The sequence below is a fragment of the Protopterus annectens genome, chromosome 2.part0 (genome assembly GCF_019279795.1).
Source record: "Protopterus annectens isolate FY-2018-M chromosome 2.part0, PAN1.0, whole genome shotgun sequence".
Taxonomy (NCBI): domain Eukaryota; kingdom Metazoa; phylum Chordata; order Ceratodontiformes; family Protopteridae; genus Protopterus; species Protopterus annectens.
Genome location: NC_056728.1, coordinates 308,341,057 through 308,353,996, shown reverse-complemented (window position 1 = coordinate 308,353,996; position 12,940 = coordinate 308,341,057). Strand labels below are relative to the sequence as shown.

The 12,940-nt window shown below is 37.9% G+C and overlaps 1 protein-coding gene across 1 annotated transcript in view; it reads left to right on the top strand.

The window, feature by feature from the left end:
* ALDH7A1 (aldehyde dehydrogenase 7 family member A1) overlaps window positions 1-12,940 on the top strand; it is a 760,748-nt gene that overhangs the window by 285,017 nt on the left and 462,791 nt on the right. The window contains exon 6 of the mRNA XM_044060782.1: window positions 11,225-11,357. Coding sequence (XP_043916717.1) covers window positions 11,225-11,357 — 133 coding nt within the window. The remainder of the gene's footprint in view (window positions 1-11,224; window positions 11,358-12,940) is intronic.

The window sequence follows — 12,940 nt, the reverse complement described above, 5'->3', positions numbered from 1 at the left end:
CTTACAATGTAATCACATTTTGCTTACAACTCACGTTCAAGTGGGTGATAAAAGGATAAATATAAAGGGGAAAATACAACAGTAATTCCCAAGCAGTGGTTTATCTGGCTCAGTGTAAGGAGTGCCCGACATTTCACATAGGTAAAACCCAAACGTAAGTTGGCACAGAGGATATATGAGCACACTTATGAAATTAAACAGGCCAACTAATGCATTATATAGGCATATTAAAATTCATCCTCAACACACTTTCAAATTTGTAGTCTTAGAGCAGGTGAAAATACCACAATAGGGGAGGACCCTGGAAGGTTTATTTAGAGACCAGGGAAACATGGTGGCAGATTTTCACTAATGCTAGTTGCCCCCCTGGTTTAAATGAACTAGTATCTATTACCAATTCATTAAAGTTAAAGGTTTATGACAGATGAAATTATTTAGGGTGTACAAGTTCTTTTTCTTTTTTATGCATATATTGTTTTTATGAAAGCATATTTGTTAACTATGAATTCATTTGAGTAATGTACAAGAGTTTAGTGCTTAATGGATTAGTTTCCAGATTTTAATTGTTGCAATGTCTTTTTAAAGGTTAATTAGATGCGTCTGTATCAGCTGCTAGTATATAAGAAGTAATGATGGTATTTACATTTGTCTGAAGAAGTTTGGTGATGTACACCAGACGAAAGCGCTCATCTCAATAAATCTTTGTGGTTTGTGTGCCTGATCAGCCTGTGCTCATTTTATTTATTTTTTTACTATTACTGAGAACACTTTTTTAGTTACTATAGATGTATGTAACTTATTTTCAGTAATACCCCATGATATTGGAATAGAATGGCTGGGGATACAATTGGGCAAGGCCAACCAGGATTAAGTTAATGTTCTTACTACATCGATGAAGGCAGTGTTAGCCAATAATTTCCTGCATTTTAAAGGATAATATTACAAGCAGGTGACTGGTGTAGCTGTGGGGGCAGCTTGTGCCCCCATATATGCTAATTTTATTATGTCCCATTGGGAGCAAGAATATATTTTTTCTAGTGAATTTTGGGCATGTGTGAAACATTATACCAGATTTTTGGATTATATTTTTGTGAGGGATGGAGATGAAGAAAATTTAGAAAACTTCTTACAGTATGTTAATCAATCAGTTGAGTTTTTTTAATTCACCCATGAGTATAGTAAGGTTAATGTGTCATACCTGGACGTTAATTTAACTATCGATAATAACAGTAACACTTTGAGATCCAACATCTTTAGAAAACCCACAGTTTACAATTCATATTTGGAATTTGGTATCTGGCACCCTTACTACCAGAAAAAGTCTATTGTCAAAGGACAATTTGTAAGGGCTGCCAGAATGGTAATTGTGGATCAAGATTTTTTATTGGAGCTTGAGTTCATGACAAAGTTATTTGTCAAAAGAGGTTACCCTGAGGCTCTTTGTAAAATTTTGGCAGAGGAAGTTAAATGGAAAAGAGCGGGAGGTGTTTACAAGTCCATACTGAGAGGTATTGTGGACCCTGATAATGGTACTAGTACTAATATGCCAAGAAATTATCATTTTGATACAGGAAGGAAAATGGGGACTGGTTTATTCATCACCACTTTCAATCAGGATGCTGAATATGTGACTCATATCATCCTAAAGAATTGGAGATTACTTGCCGACAACTCCCTCATGGATAAGGTGGGGGGATTGTCTTTAGAAGGGATAGATGCTTTAAGGAGATTTTGGAAATGGGGGCCCATATCGATTTACATCAGAATAGTAGAGCGCCTGGTCATATCAAATGTGGAAGGTGTAATGCATGTGCATACATTTTTGAGACGGGTAAAAGTATTCACATTAATGGAAATTTTTTTTATTTCCATTGACATTTTAATTGTAATAGCAAAAATGTAATTTGTATGACATATGTAATAGCATTGTTCTACGTTTTATGTTGGCAAGACCAGCAGACATTTTAAGGATAGAATCAGGATGCACAATGCGGACATTAAGAATATGAGGTTTACTAATGCCCTAGCTAGGCATATTATTAAAAATCTATGCCATAAGTTTACATTTGTTGTTTTACAGCAGTTGGTGAAGGACAGGCAGGGTAGGGTGTTGGACCTTGACTTAGATATTTGTGAATTAAGGTGGCAATTGAGGTTGGATGCCATCACTTTTCCAGGCATCAATGATAGTATCAGTATAGCAGCCATACTTAAATTAAAATACATTTTGGGTTAACATATATATAACCAGTGCTTGTGACAATTCACCTAATTTTTGCTATTTATAGAGTCTGTGTTAAAATTTTAAACAGGTAGTTGGTGTGTTTAACAAATGGTTAGATTGTTGATTTATTATATTTATTAAATCATTTTTTAATGAATGACAAGTGTATCTTTTAACTTATTAGTCATTTTAGCTGTTTGATTGTTTAATTGGGGAGGGGTATAAAAAGATTGAATTGTTAATGATCATTGTTCTGAAGAAGTCCAACAGCAGTTGGATGAAAGAGCTAAACCTGTGGAAACTTGTGAATAAAGAGTTTTGCATTCAGTCTTTGTGTCCAGGGTGCCTTTAATCTTGTGAGTTTTGGTTTTATTGGTTATCAAGTTTTGTGATACAGAAATGAGACCACAATAAATCATTTCATAACTTTTCCCACCTTTTAATATGACCTATAACCTGCACAATTCAATTGAAAAGCAAACAAATCTGTTAAGGGGAAACAAATATAAAAAATGAAAAACGTACAATAAGCTGGTTGCATAAGTGTGCACACCATTAAACTAATACTTTGCTGAATCACCTTTTCATTTAATTACAGCATTCAGTCTTCTTGGGTAGGAGTCTTATCAGCATGGAAAATCTTGACTTGCCAATATTTGCCCACTCTTCATTGCAAAAGTGCTCCAAATCTGTCAGATTGCAAGGGCATCTCTTGTGCACAACACTCTTCATGTCATCCCACAAATTTTCTATTGGATTTAGGTCTGGACTCTGGCCTGGCCATTCCAAACTTTTAATTTTCTTCAGGTGAAGTCATTTTTTTGTTGATTTGGATTTATCTTGGGTCATTATCATGTTGAAAGGTGAAATTATTCTTCATCTTCAGCTTTCTAGCGGATGCCTGAAGGATTTGGGCCAAAAGTGACTGGTATTTGGAACTGTAAATAATTCCCTCCACCTTGACTAAAGCCTCAGTTCCTGCTGAAGAAAAGCAAACCCCAAAGCATATTAATGCCATCACCATGCTTCATCATGGGGGTGGTGTTCTTTTGCTGATGCAAAGTGCTGTTTTTGCGCCAATTATACCTGTTGGAATTGTGTCTATAAAGTTCAACTTTGGTCTCATCAGACCATAACACTTTTTCCCACATGTTCTTGGGAGACATTATGTATTGTTTTGCAAATTTTAGCATGGCCTGGATGTTTTTCTGTGTAAGAAAAGGCTTCCGTCTTGCAATCCTACCCCATAGCCCAGACATATGGAGAATATGGGAGACTTTTGTCACATTTAGTACACAACCAATACTTGCCAGAAATTCCTGCAGCTCCTTCAGTGTTGCTGTAGGTATCTTGGCAGCCTCCCTGGCCAGTTTTTGTCTTTTCATCAATGTTGGAGGGATGTCCAGTTCTTTGAACTTCGCTGTTGTCCCATATTTTCTCCACTTTCTGCTGACTGTCTTTTCTGTGTTCCATGGTATATCCAGTGATGTGAAAATGTTTTTGTACCCTTCTCCTGACTGATACATTTTAACAATGAAAGAGCCCTTTGATGCTTTGTAAGCTCTCTGTGAACCATGGCTTTTGCTGTAGCAGGCAACTGAGTAAATGTGAGGAAAATCCTACTAGGACAGCTGAACTTCCTTTATTTGGGGTTAATCACAGTCTCTTTAATTGATGGCAGGTGTGTACCCAAGAAGATGGAATGCTGTAATTAAATCAAAAGGTGCTTCAACAAAGTATTAGTTTAAGGGTGTGCGCACTTATGCAACCAGCTTATTGTACATTTTTTTATTTTTTATATTTTTTCCTCTAACGGATTTGTTTGTTTTTCAATTGAATTCTACAGGTTATAGATCACATGAAAGGTTGGAAAAGTTTTGGAATGATTTATTGTGGTCTCATTTTTTATATCACAAAAACCTGCCATTTTAACAGGGATGTGTACACTTTTTATATCCACTGTGTGTGTGTGTGTGTGTATGTATGTATGTATGTATATATATATATATATATATATATATATATATATATATATATATATATATATATATGATACATATTTTCAGTGTATTTACTTAAAAAACAGTAAATAAAATCAACCCCTGCCCAACATCAGTTCATTAGTGTAATGCATTAAGCTAATATTCCAGATTTAAAGTAAAAATCACGATTTATGTTTTAAATAATAATAAACCTGTTTAATATTTTAAGTATTTCATAAACATACTTATTTTTTTAATAAGTGTGTAAGTATATCTGTAAAGAAGTGGATTAAACATTTTGTATTGTTGTATTTCCTAAAAAGTATTTTATCATAATTAAAGATGATTATATATGAATATGTATATATTAGTTTAACAATGAATACAAGTAAAGGTTTTACCTTAGACATATTATGACCTTCTGTGGCATCTGGAATAAAACGTTTGTTTTAATCTTTGTTTGCCAGAATTATAAGTGAAAAGAACAGGTCAAAAGAAAAAAGAAAAGTTTCATTTTGACTTTTCTTTAAAATTTTGCTGCTAGTACTTCTTTTTGTTAACCATCCATTCTTTGAAATATGTCTCTTTAAACTCATTGGAGACCATTCCATTTCTTCTTGGTTGTCCAGAAGTTTATTTTTCTGGGTATAGTCTATAGCTTCATCTAATGAGTTTTATATATTTTGTCCTTCCGATAAAAACATCTTTTTTCTCACTGGAAAAAGGCCTTGAACTTTAATGTTTGCTTTTTAATACTTTTAATTAGTGGCATACAGGCTTTCCTTTTAGACATTACTGTAGATGTGTAGCCATTGACAAACCCAATTGTTTTACCATTAAAAGTTATTGAAGAGCTTGACCATGCTGTTTTAACTTGTGTAGACATAAATCTGACAATAACAGACCTCGGTGAAGATGAACATTTTGTTGTTACAATATTTGAAAGAACCCCATGTGCTGTTTCAATTCCAAAAGAAAGTGCTTCAGGCAGATTTGACAACCAAGTATCCAAGAATTGTATCATGTTACTTCCTTCTTTTTCCGGTACACCATAAATTCTTATATTGTTTCTTCTAGATCTGCTTTCAAGGTAATTTATTTTGTCCAAAAGAGTAGTATTCTGCTTTAGTAGGAATCCCCCCCCCCCCCCCCGGGTTTCATTTTCAGTAGTCTACCATCCATGTTATTTAATGATTCCTCTTTGGATGTGATTTGGTGTGAATGTTTTATTATTATTATTATTTCATTTTGCAAGTCAATTTGTCTATCATTTTCTTGTTTTATTGCATCAATCTTATTCTGTAGTTTTGACTATTTTGATTGAAATCTGCTGCATACTAACAATAAGAGTCTGTAATTCTTTTGTCATTCCATTTTCTTGTGAGGAAGCTTTAGAATGACACATGAGTTCACTTATTCAGTTAGTCTGATAGGATTAAATGATATATATATATATATATATATATATATATATAGATATATAGGTATATAGATATTTCAAAACTCTATTTTCTTGCTGAAGTTTCTTAACTTGTGAATTGCTATTTCAGATATTGTTTTGAAGAATCATCTTTTGTTAGAACTTATAATATCCTGTCCAAGAAAAAAACTGACCAGCGGCAGAGCAGAATTTTTATGCTAACTGCTTGGCATCTTGGCTACACCCCCAAATACCATCTTTATTGTGATGGCCAAAATACTCTGCCACTGGGCTCAAGGGGGCATTGTTAAATGCAATTTTTGAGGTACTGTTAATGTCTGAAGTTTCTACATTTGCAGTATTCTGTCCAACAAAAATTTCAGACATGGATATATCAAACAATGTATAACTTGAGTACTGTTTAACAAGTGTACTGTGTAATAGTTTAAAATGTAATTATACTAGTAATATATTCCATATCACAATTCTTGTGAGAGCAAGTTTTACATCCTCTAAATGAGGTGTAGTGAAAAAAAATGGACTGATCTTTCCTGAAGGCAGGTGGTGTTAAACTTTGGAATTACTAGGACTTTGTTTTGCAACACTGGATCCAGTAATAAAATGTACCAATATCCTTAATTAAATAAACTACCCTATGTGCCTGTGGAGCATAATGGGTCACAGCAGTGTCCTTTTGCTTTATCAGTGGGTCAGTCCTGCATTACCCACACTCTGGAGGGGAGTATTGCTATTATAACAATGATATTTAATGGGAAAAAATTCTTACTTTCGTAACCTGTCATTGTAAAAAAAGAGCTTAATGCTCTTCCGCCACCTTCTGGTAGTCTGTTGCATCCAAGATATGCACTGCACATGCTCTAAAGTTCTACATGATGCGCAGTACATTGAGTTGAACCCCCCCCCCCCCACACACACACACACACTTATGATGAATTATAGTTCTTAAATATATTGTCTATGTTGCCTTGTCCCTCTTAAAACTGTTTGATATTTTCCTAAATCATCGAGGGTTACAGTACATCAGTAAAGCTTGACATTAGAGTGTATTTATTTAGGTTCATAGGTTCGTACTAGGCTATCTGCCCTAGGGCATTTATAAGCCTAGCCAGAGTGTGTGTGGCTTTCACCACCCCTTAGGATGAGAATACTACGCCCTTTTAGGGTTTAGTTTACTGTGCCTCTGTCTAGTAGTGACACAGAGATATGACCCCTGGGGTAAACCTACGATCTCCCATCCATTAGTCGAGATTTCTCTTGAATAGAGTCAGTGAGGGGCTCTGCCTAACATGGACTGGGATTCTGTTCCAGAGTGTAGGGAGCCTTTGGGTTATGAATCTTTCCCTCCAGCACGTCCTATTTATTTCTGTGTTGAGGTTTAAGTCTCTTGTTCTCGTGGCTCTGATGGATTTGGATTTTCTAAGGTGGAGCATGTCCATTAATTCCGGATTGGACATGGCCTTGTACGTCAGGCACAGATCACCTCTGAGTAGGCGGTATGCGACTGAATAGAGCTGGACTGAATAGAGCTGGAGTTTTTTCAGTCGGGCAGCATATGACATATGTTTAAGACCCTTTATCCTCTTGGTGAGGAACTTTTGGGATCTTTCCAACTGCTGCAGGTGTCGGGTGAGATACATCCCAAATGGGGCATTGTAATCATTCATTGGCCTGATAAGAGAAGAGTACAGGGGCACAATGACCTCTCTTTATCTAGATGTGAAACCCTTCATGATAAGGTGGGCAATATAGAAGGTCTTCCTAACCACTTTGGCAATGTGAGTGTCAAATGAGAGGTTACTGTCAACCTGGGTCCCTAGGTCCCCGATTACCTCTTCCGTACTTAATGGATTACCACCTATGTGGTAATTTGTGGGTACCTTGTTTTTCCCAAAGGGTATGACTATACATTTTTGGCGTTCAGCTTAAGGCCATGGCTCTGGCACCAATTATCTGTTTCTATGAGGCCTCTCTGAAGGATGTTTGTGTCCGCTGGAGTATCAATTATGGCGCCCAGTTTGCAGTCATCTGCGAACTTTGTCAGCCACAATCCTCCTATGTTTGCTTGTACCTTGGAAAAATAAATGCCGAACAAGAGGGGTCCCAGGACTGAGCCCTGTGGGACACCGCTTGTGACTGGCTTAGAGTCTGACATAGCTCCAGCAACTCTGACCCTGTGGGTTCAGTCCTTGAGCCAGTTTGCAACCCATCTTGTAACATATGGGTTTACATTTAAGCTGGTGAGTTTGTCTATGATGCCCGAGTGGGGTATTGTGTCAAAGGCTTTTGCAAGGTCAAGGTAGGCTGTGTGAACTGCCTTACCCTCATCAATGGCCTTAGTGACTGTTTCAAAAAAGTCGACCAAGTTCAAAAGGCAGGATCTGCCCTTGACAAAGCCAAATTGGGTAGGATCCAATGTCTGTAGGTCCCCAATGTCTTTGTTTATGAGTTCCATAATGATCCTCAACATAGCTTTGCAGACCAGGCTCATCAAGCTTATGGGGCGGTAATTTCCAGGGTCCGTAGAAGCACCGCCTTTGTGAAGTGGGACCACTGTTGCCGTACGCCACTCTTTGGGTACGTATCCTGTAGTAAGGCTAAGATTAAACAATAGCCTTATGTGTGGGTTTAGTTCCTCTTGGAGTTCATGTAGCACACAGCCCGGGACACCATCCGGTCCCATTGATGCTGTGTTTTTAGCTTTAGAGAGGGTGGCTCTCACCTGGGCATCTGAGATGTTAGGGAGGCTACACTCTGCTAGGATAGTTATTTCTCCTTTTGGGAGGGAGGGGGAGGAGAAATTTGCACTGAACCTGTCTGCCAGAATGTTGGCAATGTCAGTGGGTTCAGTGTATTTTGTGTCATTTTGGACTAACTCTGAGCATATCTGGGAGTTTCCACCCAGATTTCTAACATAGCTAAAGGCCTTGTGATTGTCTTTTGTGTCTTTTGCGATTTTTCTCTCAAAGTTGGCCTTGGATGATTTTATGAGTGATCGTAGTTTTTTGCTAGTACTGATCAGAGATGCCTTCCCTTTTAGGGATTTTGCTCTGTCATGTAGTAGCTTCCTCCTCCTGTTGTAAAGTTTGTTTATGGCTGGGGTCCACCAGACCGGGCGCCTGCCTTTGGGGGAATGGGTCTTGGTTTTATTTGTGATTGCATGATCCATGCATTCTTGAAGGTCCCCATAGAAGGCATTTGCAAATGATTCAGCAGTGTGGGTTGTGGTTTCCACTGGCCCAGGGGCCTTGAAGGATACCACTTCAGTCTTAAGAAGTGTGAAGTTTGCTTTTGAGAAGTTCTTCACTTTTGTGCAGGGGGTGGGGGCGGGATGTGGATTTCCAGTGAGATTAATTTATGGTCTGATCTTACGAAAGAGGGATATGCTTCCGGTGTGGAGCATTTTGTCCCCATGTTTGTGATGATCAGGTCTAGTATATTGTCTCCTCTTGTGGCAATCGTGACTAGTTGTTCCATTGCATTTGAGTTTATGAATTCTAGGAACCTTTGGGCTAGGGTGTTGGGGCTTGAGTAATGTTCCCAGTCTATGTTTGGGTAGTTGAAGTCTCCCAAAATTATGGTATTTGGAGAGACATTCATACTCTCCAGTGTCTTCAGGAAGGCTGTGTGGGGTTCCTGAGTTTGAGAGGGTGGTCTGTAGCATGCTACAAACTGTAAGGCAGTTTTGCCTATGGTTAGTTGCACCTGGATAGTCTCCGATGCTTCGTGCGTTGCCACTAACCTGGAAGTGTGGGTATCTTTGATGAAAATGGATACTCCCCCTCCTTTTGTGGTTCGGTCCAAGTTTTGGGGCTGGAAAGCATGATATGAGGTAAAACCTGATAGTGCTGGAGTGCTCTCAGGAGCCTTAAACCAGGTTTCAGTCACTGCACAGACATCGATGTTCTCCATACTGAGGAGGGCTTTGAGGGCGTGCATCTTGAGGTTTAGACTTCTGGCATTGAGCAGCATTACCCTTAGTTTTTTTCCACTTGTGTTTTCTATTTATTTTTTTTTTATGCATGTTGATGATGCAGAAGTTGTTGTTTAGCGTAATTTTACAGGAACTTTTTTTGGGTGGTTGAAGGGTGGGAATAGAAACTTTCACCCAAATATTTAATGTATAATATTTGATCTGGTTTATGGAGAAGAGCTCAGGCAGCCGTAACTATTTATTTATAGTTACAGCTGTTAGGAATTCAGTTTGCTTTCTTTGCTCTGCGGGGATGAAAGCTGGGCAGCGGTAGCCCTTTATTTGAACAGTTAAAGCTGTCCAAGGTCTGGTTTCACAGAGATAAGGATATGGCAACTTATGTTCCCAGAGTACAATTTATGTTTACCTGACATTTTCCTTTTGGGAACCTTCAGTTTACAATGCTTACGCTGATAGGCCCTAATACTAAATAGGGCTTACTGTATAATTTTTATTTCCAGAGTGGTGCTGTAACCCGTATATGCTTGATGGTCATTCAGCCTTCTGTAGATGGCCACCAGTAAGTCTTGGCTTGTACCATCTTGCCACCAGTAAGTCTTGGCTTGTACCATCTTGCCACCAGTAAGTCTTGGCTTGTACCATCTTGCCACCAGTAAGTCTTGGCTTGTACCATCTTGCTTTAAATCTGTGCTTCATCGACTATATTGTATTCTAATACTTTAAGTCTGTACATATTTAAAAGATGGCCATGGTTTGTTTACCAGTGTCAGAAAAGCATACTTTGCAGCCCATCTAATCCTAAAAGGCATTTCTAGTTTCTCCAGGCAGCTGGTTGTACTACAACATATGATGAATACAGTGCTGCATTTTGTAGCCTTTGAACAAGCCACCTGAAACCACTTAAAAAGGCACTCTGATTATCGGCTGAAAATCATAGAGTTGACGGACTTGAAATATTCTCAAGAGCTGTAGGAATTGTTGTTATATTATTTTCCTAATTGATTACTTTGTGCTCATCTCTGCCTGGTGTGCAGGACAATGTCTGATTTGGTTCTGTGTGAAAGTTAGTATCTGGGCTGCACTGCTTTGGAACTTAACACTAGATCAGAAAACCTAATGCTAAAAATAAACATCAGTAACGGCAAAAGTGATAGATGCAGTGTGATCATGGAATAAGCTTTTTCTGTTAGTCGTCATATTTTTAAATTTATTAAAAATAATCTTTATTTATAGCAAGTACAAAACATCACCATGAGGTACAGCAGTTAAGGTACTTGAAGACCAATAGATCATAAACTTGACCGTCTGACGTATGACTTGCACTTTTTATATAGAGCATCTAGATTCAGTGATGCATGTTTTAAGTAAGGTACATATGAACAAAACTGTAAGTGTAGCACATATTACCTATATTTACCTAGGGATACTATGAGGTTACATAAATTCAGCACAAGCTAACAGCCTCCTTCACTTTGGTTGTCTGAAGACCTTTTAGAAAAAAACTTTAACTTTAAAAACATTTTTATGTCATAATTTTTTTCGTATTGCCTGCTGCACATTTTATTTAGCATTTAATGCTTTCTTACTGTGCTACATTGTACTGGTTGAGGACAGTTTTGATAACTTTCATACATGTATTTTTGCAGGACCTGGCCATGCCTTGATTGAACAGTGGAATCCTTTGGGCCTAGTTGGAGTTATCACTGCCTTCAACTTTCCTGTTGCAGTTTATGGCTGGAATAACGCCCTTGCACTGATCTGTGGAAATGTTTGTATATGGTATTGGATCAAAAGCATATGATTCCTATTATTAAACATTTAGTTTTCACTGATTTTATGTTGTGTAAATAGTTAGATTACAATGGATGTTTCAGGCACTGTGACAGTTTTCTTTTTTTTAATTTATTTGTTTACCAGGTGAGCCCACTAAACACAAGTGTCCCTTTTTAGGGGTGACCCTCGAGTACTGTCTGGTTAAGTGACGAGATCAAATTGTACAGGAAACAGCTGGATGTAGAAAGCATCAGTCCCTGTGCCATAGGCTACACGAAGCAGTTTTAATAGTTCAGAGCTTTAATCCTCTGCACTAACTGCCAGACAAATTTAAGGCTGACAGATTCTGATGAAATTTGAAATGAGGTCACTGGATTCAGAGTCCGGAGTGCTAGTCATTACAGTGTGGAACCACATTTCTTATGTACATGGGATAGACCTTTTTGATCTAAAGCTTTCCTTGGAAGTGCTGAAATACACTAAATTTACATAATTGGACCAAGAAGGTGATTAGAACTCTTGAAGTCTGTATCAACACCTGTATGATGGACTTTTAGTGTTTAAGTTGGCCATATAGATTCCTGTTTGTAATCAGGCTTGCACCATTGTACAAGGTGGGGTGTCACTGTATTAGTAGGACAGGTATTTCTGAAGCAGTAACCATGTTAGTATTAAATTGAGAGACAGATTAGCATGGCCATTGTTTTATGAAAAAGTAGATCTGATGTCTGACTGTTAGCGTCAGACTGTCAAAGCAGACAATACTGTTTGGGGTCCACATGTAACTTAATAGTACCACAGTCGTCCTGAAACCGGAAATGTAAGTATTTATCAGAGCTTATATGCAGGATAGACCAAATTTCTGCTGCTGCTGTTATCTGCAGAATCACACTTAACATTTTGACATTTTGATACACTCTAGTTTTGTGCGGAAGATTCTCATAACATTCCATTTCTCTGCAGTAATAGTATAGTAATAATGTGTTATAAATCTCCATTTCCAGAACTCTGCTATTCTGCCTGTGTCCCCACAGATGCCTGCTTGCACTTCCAAACATTTGTGAAGAAAGTGTATTTGGTCACCCAATCCCATCTTCAAAAAATTAATCGCAAAGACACAAGTGTGGATAATAAAAATCCTTAATCAGTCCAAAGAATCTAAGAAGTCTTACTCATTTTTCACATGCACGCATGCATACATACATAAAAAACATTTAGTTTACATCAGTCCCACTGACGAGTACATAATGCTGATAATGCTGCATGTATAAACCTCTAGCTAGGAGATGCAGGGACTTTTATTTGTTTAGATAAACAGGATGCCAGCTGAGGGTTGCAGACTTGCATGCGTGTTAATGTTCTGTACAAGCCACCACCCTTTGTACATAGGAGACTGCTTCAGAATGCTTTTTTTAAATTCACGTTGTGCTTATACAGCATAGCTCTACAACATGCTGCTGTTGGATTTTGAAGACTGTTATTGCATGCAAGACAGAGTTTTGCCTGTCTTGCATGCAGTGTTATGGACACTGTACATGTGTGGACATCCCACGTTGGGTGATGTTTTTGGTTATGCAGTGGTCTTGGCA